General features: G+C 41.3%; 2 protein-coding genes across 6 annotated transcripts in view; both read right to left on the reverse strand.

Annotated features, from left to right (window-relative positions):
* Positions 1-15,078, reverse strand: part of PKIG (cAMP-dependent protein kinase inhibitor gamma) — a 78,870-nt gene extending 63,792 nt beyond the window's left edge. Inside the window, exon 1 of one of the 3 annotated variants that reach the window (XM_036245310.1) lies at positions 14,959-15,078. The gene's annotated coding sequence lies outside the window, so the exon portion shown is untranslated. The remainder of the gene's footprint in view (positions 1-14,958) is intronic. The other 2 variants (XM_036245305.1, XM_036245309.1) reach the window with 2 other exon arrangements.
* Positions 1-18,898, reverse strand: part of TTPAL (alpha tocopherol transfer protein like) — a 124,534-nt gene that overhangs the window by 63,792 nt on the left and 41,844 nt on the right. For all 3 annotated transcript variants that reach the window (XR_004957101.1, XR_004957100.1, XM_036245300.1), the window contains exon 8: positions 18,745-18,777. Coding sequence is in view for 1 of the 3 variants with exons in the window: in XM_036245300.1 (XP_036101193.1) it covers positions 18,745-18,777 (33 nt within the window). In the remaining 2 variants the exon portion in view is untranslated. The remainder of the gene's footprint in view (positions 1-18,744; positions 18,778-18,898) is intronic.

An 18,898-nucleotide genomic window follows, 5' to 3' on the forward strand; every position in this document is an offset into this window, starting at 1 on the left:
AATAGAATAGACAAGATTCCCATTCTCTTTAGCTCACTTTCTACTGGACAAAGGGCAATTAAGCAGATAAGATAATTCCAGAAAGTAGCAAATTCTGTGAAGAAAATGAAACAGAGTAATGGGACAGGTGAATGAAAGTGGGGAGAGCAGGCTACATTACAGTGGTCAGGGAAGGCTGCCCTTAGGAGGTGATATTTGAACTGAGATCTATTATTAAGGGAAATTGGGTAAATAGTACATGGGATCTTTCTGTATTATTTTCTACAACTGCATATGAATCTGTAATTATCTCAAAAAGCCAAAAAAAAATAAAAAGTCACCCTGGCTATGTGGACATTTATATGCATACATAAACGCACGCATACATAATAGGTATACATACATAAAACCTTTTTTTAACTTCAATGTTTTACTTAACGCAGTATTTCTAAAACATTATCAACATGTAATCAATATGAAAAAGGATTTATGACATACCCTTTATTTTTGTGCTAAGTCCTTGAAATCCAGTGTGCACAACACATCTCAATTTAGACTAGCCACATTTCAGGTGCTCAAAAGCATGTGGCTAATGGCTACCTACCATATTAGACAGCACAACTACAGAGTTCTATCTAAGGCCTTTGATATGGCAGTTAACTCTGACCTTCATTTCTCTTGGTACTCATTCCCCCACCCCAGTTTTACTGAGATATAAGGAATATACACTGTATTAGTTTTAGATGTACAACCATAATCTCATAGTGGGACCAGAAAAGAATCAGGGAGACCTGCGAGGAGGCTGCTGCTACTGGATGATGGCTCACAGGTTGCATCATGGAGGAGGGTGTGTTTTGTTGCTATAGCAATGTAACCAAATGAACAGTGTGTGAATAGAATAGTGAGAGAGCAAGGAAGGTTTTTAGTTTAAGCAACTAGGTATTGAAATCATATCTACCTAACAGTGCTTCTGTAAGTGAACCAATATAGGTAAAACACTCAACACAATTTAAACACACAGTAAATGTTCAATATGTGTCAAAATTAAAGAAAAAAATTGATCCTAAAGTTCCAGCACATAAAAAAATAAGGTACACTTCAGATACTAGATAAAATCCCCCAAGTCCTTTAGAACTTAAAATTAGTTCCAAACTTCACTTCTCAATGATTAAAAAGGAAGACCAAGAAATACATTTAGACCCCTAACTTCCTTTTTACTCAGCTATAAATATGTATCCAAGTAAAAAATTCCCATAATTATAAAAATCCAAAGTTTTTCCCGTCAACTCTCTCTAATTTAAATTAGAAGTAGCATATCTTCTAATACAACACTGGCTAGGTGACTACTAGAAATGATTTGTGCTAGAGACGTTGAAAAGAAATATTAACAAAATATACTGAAATCCCAAGGGAAAATAATCAAGAAAAGAGACTATGTAATAAAACATTTAAACAGAATAGTCTTTGGCAAATAAAGATGAGTGTTCATGTGTCATCGGGGCCAAAGAGTGGTGTATTAGAATATTGCTCTTTTTGAGATAAAACTGCACTTTGTACTTATTTGTTTTTGTTATTTGAGGGTAGAGAATGAGGCTTTAATTTGTTTAACTGAAGATGTTTATAAAAGTACAAGATGCCATAAATCACAAATGGAAAGAAGGCCACATTTTTACTAACTAAAATAACAAAAATCAAACTTTTAAAAAGTCAAACCTAATGGCAAGTGGTCATTTAAGAGAGAAAATCTTCCTGAGAATTTAAGTTTAGGGCACTGACTTTCTGAGCTGGATTTACATAACTCCCCTACCCAGGAGACGTGACAGCTGATTGTCCTGTCCAAACAAACACTGCACAAATTTATTGTAACCATCAGGGATATTTCACTTCTCTTCCCACAGTATCTACTAATTCTTATCTTAGACAGATATGTGTGTGTGTGGTTTGGACGAATGCTCTGCATAATTAGAATTCTTTGCTGAGGAGAAAAGAAAGTGTTTAAAACTTAGTCTTCACTTTAAAAAAAAAGAACTTTTTAAAGAGAATTTCTGGCTTTGGGAAAGATATTTTAATTAGGAATTGAGTAAAATGTTGTAAGAAAAATATAGACAAATGAAGATAGTGTTTATATTTCAAAGATGGTGAAACAGATTCTGCTGCAAAATTTTTCCAACACTAATCCCCAGCAAACAGTTCCTTAGGAAACTATTTTTAATCCCTTTATCAACTTGGTTGATAAGTATTTCATTTCTTGTGCATACATGGACAAGCTATGTAAAGCAAAATTATTTCCATACTTTAGAAACAAACATTTTGCAAATAAATGGAAACAAAGCTTAGTGCACTGCAATGTTTATTTTCTAGGCTGAAAAATAACTCTGGGGCCCACTAATGTGAAGTCTCAGAATGAGAGTCCATACAAGGAATAGGTTTGACTTCCCAATCTCCAGAAACACAGTCTCTCCAGACCAGACCACCACTCTGGAAAACTGATTAATGCTAAGTGATCCAGACCACATGTATGTGAATTATTTCATTGCCTCATGTGGTATATAAGATGCTATTACCAATCCATTTCTTCAGATGAAGAAACTGCAGCTCAGAAATGCTGGTGAAAGTCACCAAGTTAGTAAGTGCCATGGCGCCCAAACTCAGCTCCCTCAAGCTCTGCGGCAGTGAGAGTCACGGTGGTGCAGTGCCAGCAAGGAAGTCACACTGTGTGCTGAGCACTGCTCTTTGCCCAGTTCATGTCAACTCATGTAAACTTCATGACAACCCTGTTCGGTACATAGGCAGGTTTGTCTTTGGGCCACCAACTTTCCCTTTCTCCACCCTGCCTATCACATATCCCTGCTTCTTTCCCCACAAATAAAAATGAACACCCCGAAGTTCTCATGTTTTCTCTGCCCCATCCCAAATCAAAATTGGCTCTAAAATGTTGATAATTATTGAAGCTGGGTGATGGGTAATAAAGGATTTTATACTATTCTCTCTACTTTCATGTTTGAAAATTGCCTTATAAACCTTTAACATTTTTTGCTCTAATGTGAAATCTGACCTAGTAAAGAGACTAGAAGACTAGCCTCCACTAACAATGAAGTCAAAAGAAGTGTTATGGAAGATAGCTATGTAACAAGAGAAGAAAGTCACATTATTACACAAACATAAAACAAACACCCATTATGTTAGGATAAATAAAGGTCCAATGTAAGTTTCTGTCCTCAACTAGCTAGGAGTTTAGTAGAGATCAAAACAAATGCAAAAGTAATTATAGAGGAGGACTATTTATGAGAAATGCTATAAAAAGAAAAGTTCAAACATAGTGCTATGTGAATTGGAAAAAGAAGTCACAGCAGGCCAAATTCCGTTACACGTAGCTCTCTGAGACAACCCAAACTTTCTAGTGTATTAAACACTAAACATTATCTAAGCTCAGTGAGCGGCCCACAAGCCCTCTTGTATGGTATGATAATGGTCTCTAGACAGAAATCCAAGCTTCTAGGTGAAGGGAGGCAAAATCCCTCAGAAGTCTTAGGATCAAAACATACTTATTAGAGAAGATTTAGCTGGAAAGAAAATCACTAAAACACCATCTATAACACTAAACACTGAGAGACCGTGTAAGTGTCCAACAATAGGGTCTGGTAATATTATTTATGTCAATTAATGCACACTAATCCATACATAACAATTTAAAAAGAAATTACGTAAAAGCTCTTTCCCTGGTGTGATCAGGACTAATAATGGTAGAATTCATTAAAAACCACCACCAAAATCAATAGCTGGTTAAAGAAAGGAATCATTCAAGATGTACCTTCATTTTTCAGATACCTGATAAGAAACCAAGGCTTTTTCCTGAGAATATGTTCTAGCAATTAAAGTTCCTGAATGGCCTGGCTGGTGTGGCTCAGTGGTTGAGCAATGACCCATGCACTCAGATGTGGCCGATTCGATTCCTGGTCAGGGCACATACCCAGCTTGGGGCCTGATCCCCAGTAGGGGGCATGCAGGAGCAGCCAATCGATATTCTCTCTCATGGATGTCTCTCTCTCTCTCTCCCTCTCTAAAAAATCAATAAAGAAAAAATAAAGTTCCTGCATGAACCACACCCATGATGCATGTCTATGATTTCCAGGGTTTTTTGTTTGGTGTTTGTTTCTTTTACTTTGTTAATTCTCACCCAAGGATATATTTCCCATTGATTTTTTTTTTCTCTCTCTCTCTCTCTTTTTTTTATTCAGACAGAGCAGGAGGAAGAGAGAGAGACAAAAAGAAACATCAACGTAAAAGGGACACATCGAGTGGCTGCCACCCACACGACCCAACCAGGGCTGGGGACAAACTGCAACCGAAGTACATGCCCTTAGCGGGAACCGAATCTGGGTCACTCTGGACCACAGGCCGACGCTGTAACCGCTGAGCCAAACCAGCCAGGGCTCCATTGATTTTTTTGTAGAGAGAGTGGAAAGGAGGGAGGGAGGGGGAGAGAGAAACATTGATGTGAGAGAGACACATTGATTGGTTGCCTCCTATAGACACCCTGACTGGGTCGGGATGAAACCTGTAACACAGGTACATGTCCTTGACTGGGAATTGAACCTGAGACCCTTTGGTGCATAGGCCAATGCTCTATCCACTGAGCCACACAGGCCAAGGCTGATTTCCAGTTTTTATTGGAAAGCCACTTGTGAAATGAAGTCTGAAGGCAAAATCCTACATTTTGATGAACTTTTGTCCTCAGTCTTTTCAGAGATTTCATCTACCTATAATTTGACACAAACTTTTTTTTTAAGTCATTTATCTTTATTGGGTCTTTTAAATGCGTTCAACTTATTTTTCACAAAAGCAATGTCTTTTTCCCCCCTTTTTGTCCTCATACTTCATTAGTTAACACTAAGTTATTCTGTAATTCAATAACAAGTAGAGCAGGCTTGGGAACAAACCCACCTGACTCTTGTTCATCATCTTTATCGTCAGCATCATGGCAAATATTTACAACATGTTTAATATGTGTGAGGCCCTGTTCTAAGCATTCTACATATATTAAGTTCTCTAATCCTCAGAGACTAGGTACCACTGTGACCATCACTTTAAAATAAGGACACTGAGGCACAATGAGGTTAAGTAACTTGCCTAAGGTCACACAACTAGTAAACGGTAGAGAATTCTAAAGCAGGTGGACTGGTTCCAACTTGGTGACTTCAATCACTACACTAAAACTCCCCAAAACCAAACAAGTTAGAGATTCAATGGGCAGGTGCTCTAGAACAGTGCTGTTCAATAGAAGTTTCTGCGATGATGTAAATGTTCTATATCTGAAACAGCTGCCCAATACAGTAATCACTGGTCATATGTGGTTACTGAGACTGAGAAACTGAATTTTTAATTTAACTTAAAATTTTATGTTTTTATTGATTTTTTAGAGAGAGAAAGTAACATTGATGTGAGAAACATCGATCTGCTGCCTTCTGCATGACCCCTACCAGAGACTGAGCCCACAACCCAGGCATGTGCCCTGACTAGGAATCAAACCAGGACCACTCAATCCACAGAGCCACACCAGCCAGGCTAAGTGAATTAAAATGTAAACAGCCACATGTGGCCAATGGGCAGCACGGTAGAGTTGTTTACTAGCCAAGAACTTTCAGAGGGCCATGGGAATTAAACACTAGTTTTATAATGAGAAGGAAGAGGATCTGTTAATCTAGCATCTGTTAAATGGAGACTGGTTAAGAAGCTTCTACTGTGTATTAACTGACATGAAAAGATACTGATATCATGGTTAAATGGAAAATATGAATTATAAAATATTATATAAAATATTATCTCATTAGTATTTGATTTAAAAACCACGACAAAAAGAGAGTGAACATGTACAAAGCGGGTTTCCTCCAGTGGAGGGTGCAGTGGACAACGGCGGCTGCGCTCCGGTGGGCAATGCACACCGCCAGGCCTGCGGCCACTTCCCCTTTCTTCCGCAGCGACAGAATTCCGACGTGGGTGGGAAGAACAAGGTGCCTAGCTAAAAACCACATTCACCAGCTTCCCTCACAGATGAGAATGGACAGGAAGCTCAACGGGTTGGTTGGACTTCCAGTACTTTAAAGGATATGCTCCACTCTCCCCTTTTGTACTTCTTCCTGCCTCAAGGAAAAACAATTTGGCTAGAGATCCGGAAGCCTACTTGTGGCCACAAGTTGACATGAGAGTGCCAGTCACGTGATAAGGACGGTAAGGTAGAAAGAGAGAAAAATCTAGATAGCCTGATGGCACTGTGGAACTGCCATCCCAGCAACAGACTGCCTACTTTGGACTTAATGTTTGTTTTTTAAAGAAAAATAACCTGTTAACACTGCTATCAGCAGCCGACACAATTCCTAGCTGACCAATCTACTCGGCATGCATTCCTTCCTCCTACTCACAGAAAAATATCCTTCCTAACAGAAATGCAATTCAGTTCCTGGCTAGCCTAAAGATAATTTCACCCCCTTGCATGAACCCTTTATTTCATGCAATTCTCATTATATTCATTTTGCAAATGAGGAGATGGAGAAACTTAGAGAGGTTAAGTAACTTACATAGAAAGTGCCTGGGTCAAGATTTGAACTCATGCCTGAAAGAATTCAGTGCCTCTTTTTTTTTTTTAATTAATTTTTTTGTTACAGATGTTTCTCCTTCCCCCCACCCCAGACACCCCCCTCTCTATCCCGCTCCCCACCTGGCAAGTATTGTTGTCTATGTCCACTGATTAAACATACGTGCATATAAGTTCTTTGGTTTATCTCATCCCTCCCCACCGTCCCCCTCCTCTGAGGTTTATCAGTCTGTTCCCTACTTCTATGTCTCTGGGTCTATTTTGTTCATCAGCTTTTTTGTTCATCATATTCCACAAATAAGTGAGATCATGTGGTATTTGTCTTTCTCTGATTGGCTTATTTCGCTAAGCATAATACTCTCCAGGTCCCTCCATGTCATCTCAAAGGATACAAGATCTATCTTTCTTACAGCTGCATAGTGTTCCATTGTGTAAGTGTACCACAGCTTTTTTATCGATTCATCTATTGATGGACACTTGGGCTGTTTCCAGATCTTAGCATTTGTAAATAGTGCTATGAACATGGGGGTACATATATTCTTTCTGATTGGTGTTTCGGGCTTCTTAGGATACATTCCTAGAAGTGGGATCAGACTCCAGTGTCTCTTAACCATGACTCTGTACTGCTTCCTTAGAATACATGAAAACAGCCCTGGCTGGTTTGGCTCAGCGGTTAGAGCGTCGGCCTGCGGTCCAGAGAGACCCAGGTTCGGTTCCCCGCTAAGGGCACAGACCTTGGTTGTAGTTTGCCCCGGCCCTGGTTGGTTGTGCGGGTGGCAGCCACTTGATGTGTTCCTTTCACGTCGATGTTTCTCTTTCTCGCTCTCTTCCTCTCTCTCCTTCCCACTCTATCTGAACAAAAAATGGAAAAATGTCCTCAGGTGAGGATTAAAAAAAAAAAAGAATACATGAAAACACATCTATGATTTCCCTGAGGCTGCACTATTTTACTTTTTTTTTTTACACTATTTTAAAACATTCTATTCTCTTAACCCACTAAGTACCATCAAACCACACGTCCCAATTTTTCTGATTTGAAAATATGGCCACCACATTTCTATGTACCATAAATAACCTGCAAAGATCACCAAGAACCATTGAATTAAGTTAAACCTATGTACACAAGAGAGGACTATAACTAAGTATGTTTAACTGAGGTGGAAAATAGGATTAGACCATCTGAGCTTCCTTTTGGTGGTAAGTAGAAGCACACAATAGACAGGTTTGTTGGGAGTGGAAGAAAAAATAAATAACTCACATTTATTAAGCCCCTTCTATTGGCCAAGTTTTATTTATTTTTTTATCCTCACCCGAGGACATTTTTTTTTTCCATTTTTTGTTCAGATAGAGTGGGAGGGAGAGAGAGGAAGAGAGAGAGAGAAACATGGACGTGAAAGGGACACATCGAGTGGCTGCCACCCGCACGACCAACCAGGGCCGGGGACAAACTGCAACCGAGGTACGTGCCCCTAGCGGGAACCGAACCCGGGTCTCTCCGGACCTCAGGCCAATGCTGTAACCGCTGAGCCAAACCGGCCAGGGCTGGCCAAGTTTTATAATGGTTAACTCCCAAAGGACCTCATGAGACGTTTTACAGATAAGGGAAGTGAGACTAAAATACCTTGCCCAACGTTACCCTGACCTGTCTGAAACCCAAGTTCTTCCCACTATACAACTCTGCATTCCTATGAGTTCTAGACCTTTCCAAATATTGGCTAAAAGAGAACAATGGCCCTCAGGCCATAGCCTCCCTGGAAATATAATTTTAATTAAGTTTCAGCTACTTTTAATCATGGTACCTTCAGCTTTACTAGATTATCCATAAGAAAGTAACCTAAAGTGAAAAGATCTAATGCTTCAAGTAACTTAAAAAACACATGGAAACAAGTACTATGTTTCAGATGAACTACTTTAAAATAATACACACAGTCTTTATTTTCTTAGGTTGCAAAAATACAGTCAGTAAGAAGCAGAATGCTAAGCTTTGATACAAAAACAGTCTAGTCCTAAAAGTACACTGGATGTGGAGAATCACTGAAAAAAATTACCACCCAAATCTGCCTCATGCATAACTAAATATTATCATAGCAATTGTTTATGAGAACTCAGAAGCTCTATTTTTAAATGACACATGTATAAAATACTGTCATTCTCCAGGCAGCTGAGCTCCCCAAATAAAGAATGTGATAGCACAGCCCTGGACGGTTTGGCTCTGCGGTTAGAGCGTCAGCCTGCGGTCCGGAGAGACCTGGATTTGGTTCCCGCTAGGGGCACGTACCTCGGTTGCAGTTTGTCCCCGGCCTTGGTTGGGTCGTGCAGGTGGCAACCACTAGATGTGTCCCTTTTTTTTTTTTTAAATCCTCACCTGAGGACATTTTTCCATTTTTTGTTCAGATAAAAGTGGGAGGGAGGGAGGGAGGGAGGGAGGGGGAGGGAGAGAGAGAGAGGGAGGGAGGGAGAGAGGGAGGGAGGGGGAGGGGGAGGGAGGGGGAGGGGGGAGAGGGGGGGAGGGAGAGAGAGAGAGAGAGAGAGAGAGAGAGAAACATCAATGTGAAAGGACATGTTTAAAATTTTCCATAAGAAGAAGCTACACAAAAAGAAAATTTGGATTCAAACTCCAGGGTTCATTAAATGTAGGACCTGGGAGATCTCTTGAATCCTCTGATCTTCCATTTTTTTCCATCTGAAATGGGAATGATAATCCCTACTTCACAGAATTGTTTTGAGGAATAAATAAGATCATGGGTTGAAATCTTTTGGAAACCCAGCTCTTATAAATTGCAAATCTCCTACAGATGTTAACACAATAGTTAGTTTTCTCTCTCTGCGCCACTCTGAAAACAGAGAAAGATTACAGGTTAGTGGGAGTAGAAATGGTAATGAATCCATTTGGACTCTGAAGAATTTTTGTTTTGGCCCAGCCAATGTGGCTTAGGGCAGTGAGCATCATCCCATGGACTGTGAGAGGTCCTGGTTTGATTCCCAGCTGGGGTACATGCCTGGGCTGCAAGCACAATCCCCAGTGAGGGGTGCAGGAGACAGCCCGTCAATGTATCTCTCTCACATCAATGTTTCTATCTCTGTCTCCCTTCCTCTCTAAAAAAAATCAATAAAAACACGTTTTGTTTTGTTTTTTAATCCTCACCGGAGGACATTTTTCAATATTTTGTTCAGATAGAGTGGGAGGGAGAGAGAGAAACATCGACGTGAAAGGGACACATCAAGTGGTCGCCTCCCACACGACCCAACCAGGGCCGGGGACAAACTGCAACCGAGGTACGTGCCCTTAGTGGGAACCAAACCCGGGTCTCTCCAGACCGCAGGCCAATGCTCTAATCGCTGAGCCAAACTGGCCAGGGCTAAAAACACGTTTTTAAACAAAAGAATTTTTGTTTTGTAGCAACTCCTTAATATGACACTTTATTTTATATTGGTCCTTGTCTCTCAAAAGGAAAGTGTCAAAGTTATTTGCAATAAATTAAAGTTCTCTAACTTGAGTTGTGTATATTTTTTGTTTACTTTTCCAATTATTTGTATTTCCCCTACTAAAGGTAGAAAGTAAATTTACAGGAGACTGTGTTGTTGAGATAATACTGAACACAATTAGAAATCAATGTAATCTAAATAGGACTTTGTTTAAAATATTCCAGGTGCCTTTAGAAAAATAGATATGTATCTTTCAGTATTAATGCTCCATCTCAAAAGAAAAGGAAATTAACAGAGGTTCAAGTACAGAAACACAAAGGGAAATTTGGCATGGCCTGGCTTCAGCTTGCAGAATAGGTTGGAGGAAGAGCCTGAAAGATCTTTCTATAACATGAATCCAATTAAGTCATTTCCCTTCCATTCAATGGCTTCCCTCTGCTTTCAGGAAAAAGTCCAAGCTCCTGAACAAAGGCTCAGGTAGCTCTCCAGCCTTCCACCCTCCTCCAGGACTGATGCCTCCCTCTCAACCTAGGAGGGAAGGCTTCCTCTTCCGCTCCTCTCCCCTACCTCTTCGTTGTCAAGTCCTGTTGATTCTCCTGAAACGTCTCTCAAACCTGCCCTCTTCATTCCATTCCTGCTGCCACTGCCCTAGATCAGGCTTTTATTTTTGTTTGTTTTTGTTTTAACCTTTACTCCTCCAGCTCCCCAAACAGGATAAATATATCCTTATTGCTTTTTCTGATTATGAAAGCAATTCATGCTCATAAAGAAAAAGAATGCAATAAGGAAAGAATAAAATTCTCCCCATGATCTCATAACACAGACATAAAGAACTTTTCTAGTACATTCATGTTCATGGCAGCATCATTCACAAAAGCCCAAATCGAGAACCAACACAAATGTCCATCTATGGAATGGATAAACAAAATGTGTATATACATACACTATATATACAAAATGTCTTGAAATAGTATTCATTCTTAAAAAGGAAGGAAATTCTGACACGTTACAACACGGACGAATCTTGAAAACATTATGCTAAATGAAGTAAGATAATCACAAAGAGACAAATATTGTACGATTCCACTTATATGAAGTATCTAGAGTAATCAAGTTCATACAAACAGAAAGTGGAATGGTGGCTGTGAGGGGGAGGGGAGATGGAAATGGGAAGTTGTTGTTTAATGGGTATAAGGTTTCAGTTTTGCAAGATGGAAAAATTCCGGAGATTGATTGCATGACAATATGAAAATCCTTAACAATACTAAACTGTACACTTAAAAATGATTAAGATGATAAATTTTATGTTATGGGTATTTTACCTCAATTAAAAATAAAAAGATTTTAAAGAATTAATCTTTCCAGACATTTTCCTATAAATGTGTGTATATATTTAAAAAATAGGAACATACTGTAATCTGCTTTTCATACCTAACTGTATGATGTTAAACATCTTTCATATTTATATATGTATATATAATTTCCCACTTCATTACTTTTTTAATGGCTAGTCATACCCATCACATGACTGTACCATAATTTAATCTGTGTTTGCAGTTTCTCAATATCATAAAAACATGAGTCAACATTTTTGCATATTTTCTCATTCTGTCTTATTATAGACATCTGTTTTTTGTTTGTTTGTTTGTTTTTTACATACCCCTTTGGGGTATCAATATCCTGATTTTCCCAAGGGAAAAATATCTCCTTTTCATCCAAACACCTGTCCTGCACCCTGCCTCCTCCCCTCCAGCCAACTCTTGTTCTGTTTGGCTAGCCTGGGCACATTTATTTTAAAGTTTATTTCTGGTATTTATTTTTCATATTGCTACTGTCATTTCTCCTACAATTATATTTTCTGATATTATTGCTTACATAATTCGATTGCTTTTTGTCCATCTTGTAGCTGCTTGTTCACTTAACCCTATATCTGATTATTTTTAACTTAATTCTGTTGAATTTTCTCAGCAGATAATCATATAATAGACAGATAATTATGTCACCTAAATAGTCATTAAGACTAAAAGCTCTGGGCTCAGGCAGACCTGGATTCAAATCCTATGTGACCTTGCGTAAGCATTTCCCCTCAGTTTCTTCATCCATAAGCTGGGAATTATAAAAAGGCTATATCTAGAAGCGTTGTGTAAAGGTCATGTTGAGACTAGTGTAAGAAAAGTGCTTAACAATATTAATTCTATAAATGTCTGCTATCTGACAATAATGAAAATATAACTTTCCACATTTACAGCTTTTATTTTTTTCTTATTGCATTGTACTGGTGGTGGCACTCCTTTTCAGTATTTACCTTGCTTCCCACTGCTCCAAAAAAAGTAGAAGCCATCAGACTCTTTTAAAAGTACCGGTGCTGCCCAGCCGGTGTGGCTCACTGGCTTAGTGCATCGACCCAAGCACTAGGAGGTCACCGGTTTGAGTCCCAGTCACGGCACATGCCCAGGTTGTGGGCCCAATCCCCAGTGGGGGGCATGCAGGAGGCGGCCAATAGATGTTCTCTCACTGATGTTTCTATCTCTCTCCCCCTCTCCCTTCCTCTCTCTCTAAAATCAATAAAGAAAAACAAAAATTTTTTAAAGTATCGGTGCTGTGGAATCTCATCCACTCTCCCCTTCTCAGGGAAGCTGTGATTTTCCCCTTCATCTTCTGCGTTTCCTCAGCCCCTCCGTCACTACTCTTTGCCATCAACATTTAAATCTGCTCATGTGTCTCGTGCTTAAAAAGCCTTCACCTGATCTCCCATTCTCCAGCCTTCTCTCTCTTTTCCCCTTCACAAATTTCTTTCAGCTGCCTACACTTTTATCTTTACTTTCTCACATCCCACTCTCTCCTCATCCCACTGATATATTACATTGAATCCTTGGAAGCTGCTGGTATTATAGATTCCACCCCCACCATTTCACCAAATCTCCTCAATTAGGTCCCCAGAGACCTCTATATTTATTTATCCAAGGACACTTTAATGCTTAATTTATTTAATTTTAAATCACAGCAGCATCCAGCAAAGCTGAGCTCTTCCTTCAGCTACACAATCCTAGGTTTCCTCCTCCTTCTCAGGCCATTTCTTCTTGGTGTTGTCTAAGTGGATGGTTCTCCCAACAATGTGCAGTGGCCCTGAATGATCTGGGCCTTTCACTTAATCTCCCTGGAGGGTCTCTTCCAATACTGAGTAAGTTCCAGTTGTACTGGACAGCTTTTGTCTTTTAAATATTGATTTAAGTCCCAGCCAGTCTGGCTCAACGTTAGAGCGTTGGCCTGAGAGTTCCGGGTTTGGTTCCCTCTAAGGGCAAGTACCTCAGCTGCAGTTAGTCCCTGGCCCCTGTTGGGGTCGTGTGGGTGGCAGACAGTCGATGTGTCTGGTGTCTGTTTCCCTCTCTCTCTTCCTCCCTCTCGCCATCCAGCTCTATCTGAAGATGAATGCAAAAATGCCCTCGGGTGAGGAGAAAAAATATATATACTGATTTAAATTTGTTGTGCTAGATGGCATTCATCTCTATGAATGTACCTTTGAACATGTCTGGAATACATGCCATCAGGACAGGGACCTAATTCCTTACTATCTACACAATATCCGGCTCGTAATAGATGCTCAATAAATATTTTTTAAATCACCGTAAATGAATGGCTGCAATGTGAAAGACTGGAGGGTTGATGACACCAAAAGAGAACAAAAACCCCTTATGTTTCTGAAACCATACCTCGATCAAACACACACACAACCAACGGCTCAAAATCCTTTGATGGCTCCCCAATGCCCCCAAGATAAAGTCCAAACTCCTCAAAACTTGCAGGGCGCTACAAGGAAAAGTCTTTCAGAACAGGCATCTCTTCTCTCTCAAACATCATCTAGCCAGACCACTTCCCTTGTCTGAATCTGACTCTAGCCAGCCTGTGAAATCCCGGAAAATTCCCAAGAAGCCTGCACTCTCCCCCCAGGGCTTTGCACACAATGCTTTCTCTGCCTAGAACAGTGTGCACTCTTCAGCCTCATATTTGACCAATACAAAAGCAGATTCACGTCTCATTTTGGGAGTTAACCCTTTTGGAATCTGTCTTTGACCATCTACCCCACCTCATCTCTAAAATCTGGGTTAACTGCCTTCTCTGTGCATTCGTAGCGCCTGTGTGTCCAAAATCACAGCGCGAATCACGACAAATACCTCTTTACTTGGTAAAACTGTGGCGTTCCCTAAGGACAAGGTGTCTCATTCACTTTTCTACCCTTGACAACTGACCCAGGCCCCGGCACACAAAAACATGGTCAATTATGGACCTCCTTGTAATATAGGTATACCGTGGAGATAGCGCGGATTGGGTTCTAGACCACAGCAATAAAACAAGTATCGCAACAAGCCCAGCGTAATCTTTTTGCCGGTGGAAGGCCTTGCTTTTAATTTGTAAAAAGGCGCAACACCTGTGGAGCGCGATAAAGCCGAGCGCAATTAAACGAGGCATGCCTGTAGTAGGTAGTAATAACAGCTCCCAAGTATTGGGGACTTACTTGCAAGGGTTTTAATATAAATTTACATTGTAATAACCTCATAACACAGGTGCTATCATTATCCCCATTTTGCAGATAGGAAAAGTGATACACAAAGAAGTCCATCCTCTGGCTCCAGAAGAGTCACACAGACAGACATCTTCTGCAGTTTTGAGTTATTCCTCGTTCCCCAAATAAGTAGGGCTTTTCTATTTTTACAGAAACTTTTTAGAGCAGGCCAACCAATGGCCCCAAAAGCAATGAACAGCCGAAAGCGCACTCCAAGCCCGCGCCGGGCAGGATTAAAAGGCACGAGAGGACGCCGCTCCCGCGCTGCTGAGGGTATAAAGGTCTGGCCCCAGTCTCCTTCCCGGGGATCCCCCGCCACCCAACCCCTCGCCCACTGCCAAGAATCGACGACTCCCGGGTGGCGCGATTCCCGGCGACTGCCCATTCGGCGCCAGCTCACCTGCCGTCCAGCCGCCGAGCCCTGGCCGTGGACTCACAGCACCTCCCCCGAGCTACTAGGCGCCCGCAGCGCGCAGCGAACCCGTTGCCTCGGCAACCAGAGCTGCTGCACTCCTAAGGCTCACGCTACGGCGGCTCGGAGGGGACCAGGAGGGTTCCTTGGTCCTTCCGCCCCCGGGAGCGGGCTGTGAAAGGAAAGCGGATTGGAATCGCTCCCCAGAGCGGTGAGGGACCCGCCTGGGGTTTAGCATGCTGAACTTGGTCCGGAGGGAAGGGAGAGGAAGAGATTGATGGGGGGAAAGGGGACAGCAAGGCTGGGAAATGCTTGAGCCCCCGATCCTTCTGTAATAATGTGTCAGCAAGATAACCAGAGATGCACAGCCAAATTGTAAAGGACTGCTTTATTCTTGCCAGTGGGCTGTGGAGGGCATAGTCTCCCCTCAGATCAGCAGCCCCGATTCTTCTTGCTGGTCCGATTTTAAAGACATAAGCCCTATCCTACTTTTGCACTCCCCCCCCCCCCCACTTTGAGGACTGGTACAATAGTAGGTGTGACAGCAATTACAGAAGTCAAAATTAGCTATATTCACCAGGCTCACAAGTGCCTGCAAATGCCTCCCAACAGAGGCACCACTATAATCTTAGGCAAAATTCCTTTACTTCTAGGGGTAATTAACTTATCGGAAAAATAGCGAGGAAGGTCCATTGATGATAAAAATGGAGTTATTTAGATGCCTTAGCCAAGAGGCCTACATAAGAATGGAATCTAATCACCTTAGCCTCAGGGCCTAGGTCACTTCCTGTGCCTCAGTTTCTCTCTGTAACCTGTGATGGAGCCCATTCGAGAGGACCGGTCGCAGGCTGAGCTTGCTACACTGGGAATATTTAAAGATGTGAAGAATGATGTGGGAGGGGTGCAGATGCTTCTTTCTTTAATCTCCAGAGCAGTGGTGTGGCAAAAATAAATAAATGTGTTTCTTTGGGCTCAAGGTGAGAATTAGCTCACCACATTTAATTTCAATATAGGAAATGCTTTGTAACCAGCAATTGTACTTCTTGGAATAATCATGCAGATACTAGAACACGAGTCCAAAGGATATCATTGCTCCACTGTTTGTAAAAGCAAAAGGATTAAGACCAGTATAAATGTCCATCGGTAGGGGATTGAGTAAATAAATTATGGTGTATCCATAAAACGGACTATAGCAAGAATTAAGAGACCCAGGAAGATAAAGATATAGATACAATTTAGATGTAGACTTGTAAAAGAGAGGTGATAGATAATACATATAACTCGCATATGCATAATGAACCCTGGAAAGAATCTGGGAGATGGGGGTGGTAAAATAATGCATTTTCACTGTATGTTTTTTAATGTAGTATTTTCAAAAACCAAGTACACGTCTTATCTTTTCAAACAATATATAAGAGTGTAGGGGATCGGAATATGCCACCCCAAAATAAACAAAGAAAGACTCTCTGCCCTCACTCAATAAATATCCCTTTGTTTAGATCCCACCACCCCCTCCTCTCTACCTGGGAGGGCAGAAATTAATTGCTGGAGGCAAATGAGAGGAATCTACATAACAAATCTTGCTAAAACACTTTTTTTTTTTTTTTTTTTTTTAGAGTAAGAGAATGGAAAGGAGGGAAGGGGGAGGAAGAGAGAGAGAGAGAGATTTCATTGGTTGCCTCCCACACAACCCCAACTGGGGTGGGATCAAACTTGCATCCCAGGTATGTGCCCAGGAATTGAACCTGTGACCCTTCTGTCTACAGGACTGAGTTCTAACCTCTGAGCCAAACCAGCCAGGGCTTGCTAAATCAATCTTTATCTTCCATTAATTTCTGCCATGTACCTGCCTTCTCACAGCATGCCCCCTAAAAGTCTAAACCCCTTTCCATTGTTTTACCACTTCTCTACAAATTTAAACTTGATCAGTTGGTATAAAAGCCAGCAGGCCTAGCCAACTAATCATTGAACCTAAGACAGTAGACCAATTTTCCTCCCCTACAGGGGACAGAATACATACTTAATTTTGACAGTTAACACGTATACATGGGAGGGGCTATAATTCTATAAGAACGGGATGGTGCTGAGTAACCAGGAAGTGCAGGTTTATTGAGGGAAATGCCTGCAGGGCTGCCTCCAAATAGAGCGCAGCAGCCGGTTTGTACAGACTAAGGGTTCTTAAACTTAGGGATGGGGTGGGTGGTTGCCCAGCCAAAGAGTTGCAGTCCTTGATTGGTTGGGGCTGGGGTCTTTCCGAGAGTTGTTCTTCTCCTGAGTGGCTGTTTAGGTTTGGGTGGGGGGTTTCAGGATACAGTTCTGCCTGGCCGGAGCGATAAGCTTTGGTTTCCTGGAATAAGGGGTTTGGGGCGAGGTTAAACAATAAAAGGCTGGGGGTAGTAATATGGAAGTTAAAGTTAACAAATTCAACATCCTCCTCTTCTGACTAACATGAGTAGGTACTGCTTTTTAAATTTTTTTCTTCTTTTTCAGTGACAATTCTGGCCCTTCTTTATTTAATCTTCCTACCTCCCAGATAAAAATTAAGATACATAATCATCAAATTGTCCCTGCTTTTTTACTGTGTCCAATTCAAAACAATTCCCCACTTCCTTAAACCATCTTTAGATACCCAGCACAAACGCAGATCCTAATATAAACTCTTCCCAAGTCCCTCTTCCCAAGATTCCTCATAGTGCATCCTCCCTTAATGAACAAGTTAAAAAAGTCCTTTTGATTACAGGGTTTTAAGAGCTACCTGGAAGGTTGAGTCAGTGGTCCTGAAGCAACCTGATTTGGGCAGGTATTGGGTGGGAGGGGAGGAGAAAGGCTGAGGCAGGAATTAGGAAAGTTTGAGTATCTAAATCTGCCATCAACCCTTCCTGTGGCCTTAGGCAAACTTTGAGCCTTTTTCCATTTCTGTAAAAGAAGAAATCTGAGTATATTTCGAAGCCTTCTTCCAATCTAATTATTATAGAATTCCAAACTCTACAGGGTCTTATATTCTCAGGTAAACGATTGCCTACATTAGTCACTTGTACAAGGTTGTCATCATTGTTGTCACCACCTATTGTTAGCTTTTAACTTCCATATTACTGCCCTAAGCCTCTCATTCCAGGAAACTAAAACCCATCACTCTTATCGTTTAACCTTTCCCCTAAGCCTCTCATTCCAGGAAACTAAAACCCATCACTCTTATCATTTGACCTTTCCCCTAAGCCTCTCATTCTGGAGGGCCGGGACCCATCACTCCAGTGAGGCAGAACGGAATGATGGTCCCAGAACAGAATGATGGAGCCACCCTAACCCACCCAAGGCTGCAGATGGTGGCTGGACAAGAGGAACAAGTTTCAGGAGACCCCAGCCCACGACCAATCGGGACTCGGGAGACCCCAGACCCGACCAATCCAGGACGACCACGTCTCCTCGGCTAAAGGACTACCCCCCGCCCCAGCCCTAAATTTAAAAATCCCTAGTCTGTACAAGCCGCTTGCTACTCTCTCCTTAGAGGTCGTCCGGCAGGCTGATTCCCAATACACCTGCACTTCTGGAGACCCTGCACCGCTTTGTTCCACCTTTGTTCTATACTGTTATGTCAAGGTGTTTTTTTTTTTCTTTCAATCGACTCTCAATTTTTACTGATATCTACAAAAGAAAATTTACCTCACTGCGTAAATGAAAACCAGCATTGCTTGGTAGAAATGAAATAATTTTTGCAAACACTCACACACAAACCCTAAAACAAAACAGCGTTATTTAACTGTAGATGTGGTTTACCTTTGGAGAGATGTGGAATGTGAAGTCTTCATTCTGTTAAGAAGGGAGATAAGTAAATGTTAGAAAAATGTTAAATACATACTAGCCTCAAACAAACCTTCTCTTTGGTTTGAAATAGGACTTTTTCACTGGGCCTTTCAATGTTAGTTAATGT

The sequence above is a fragment of the Molossus molossus genome, unplaced genomic scaffold (assembly GCF_014108415.1).
Source record: "Molossus molossus isolate mMolMol1 unplaced genomic scaffold, mMolMol1.p scaffold_m16_p_6, whole genome shotgun sequence".
NCBI classification, from domain to species: Eukaryota; Metazoa; Chordata; class Mammalia; order Chiroptera; family Molossidae; genus Molossus; species Molossus molossus.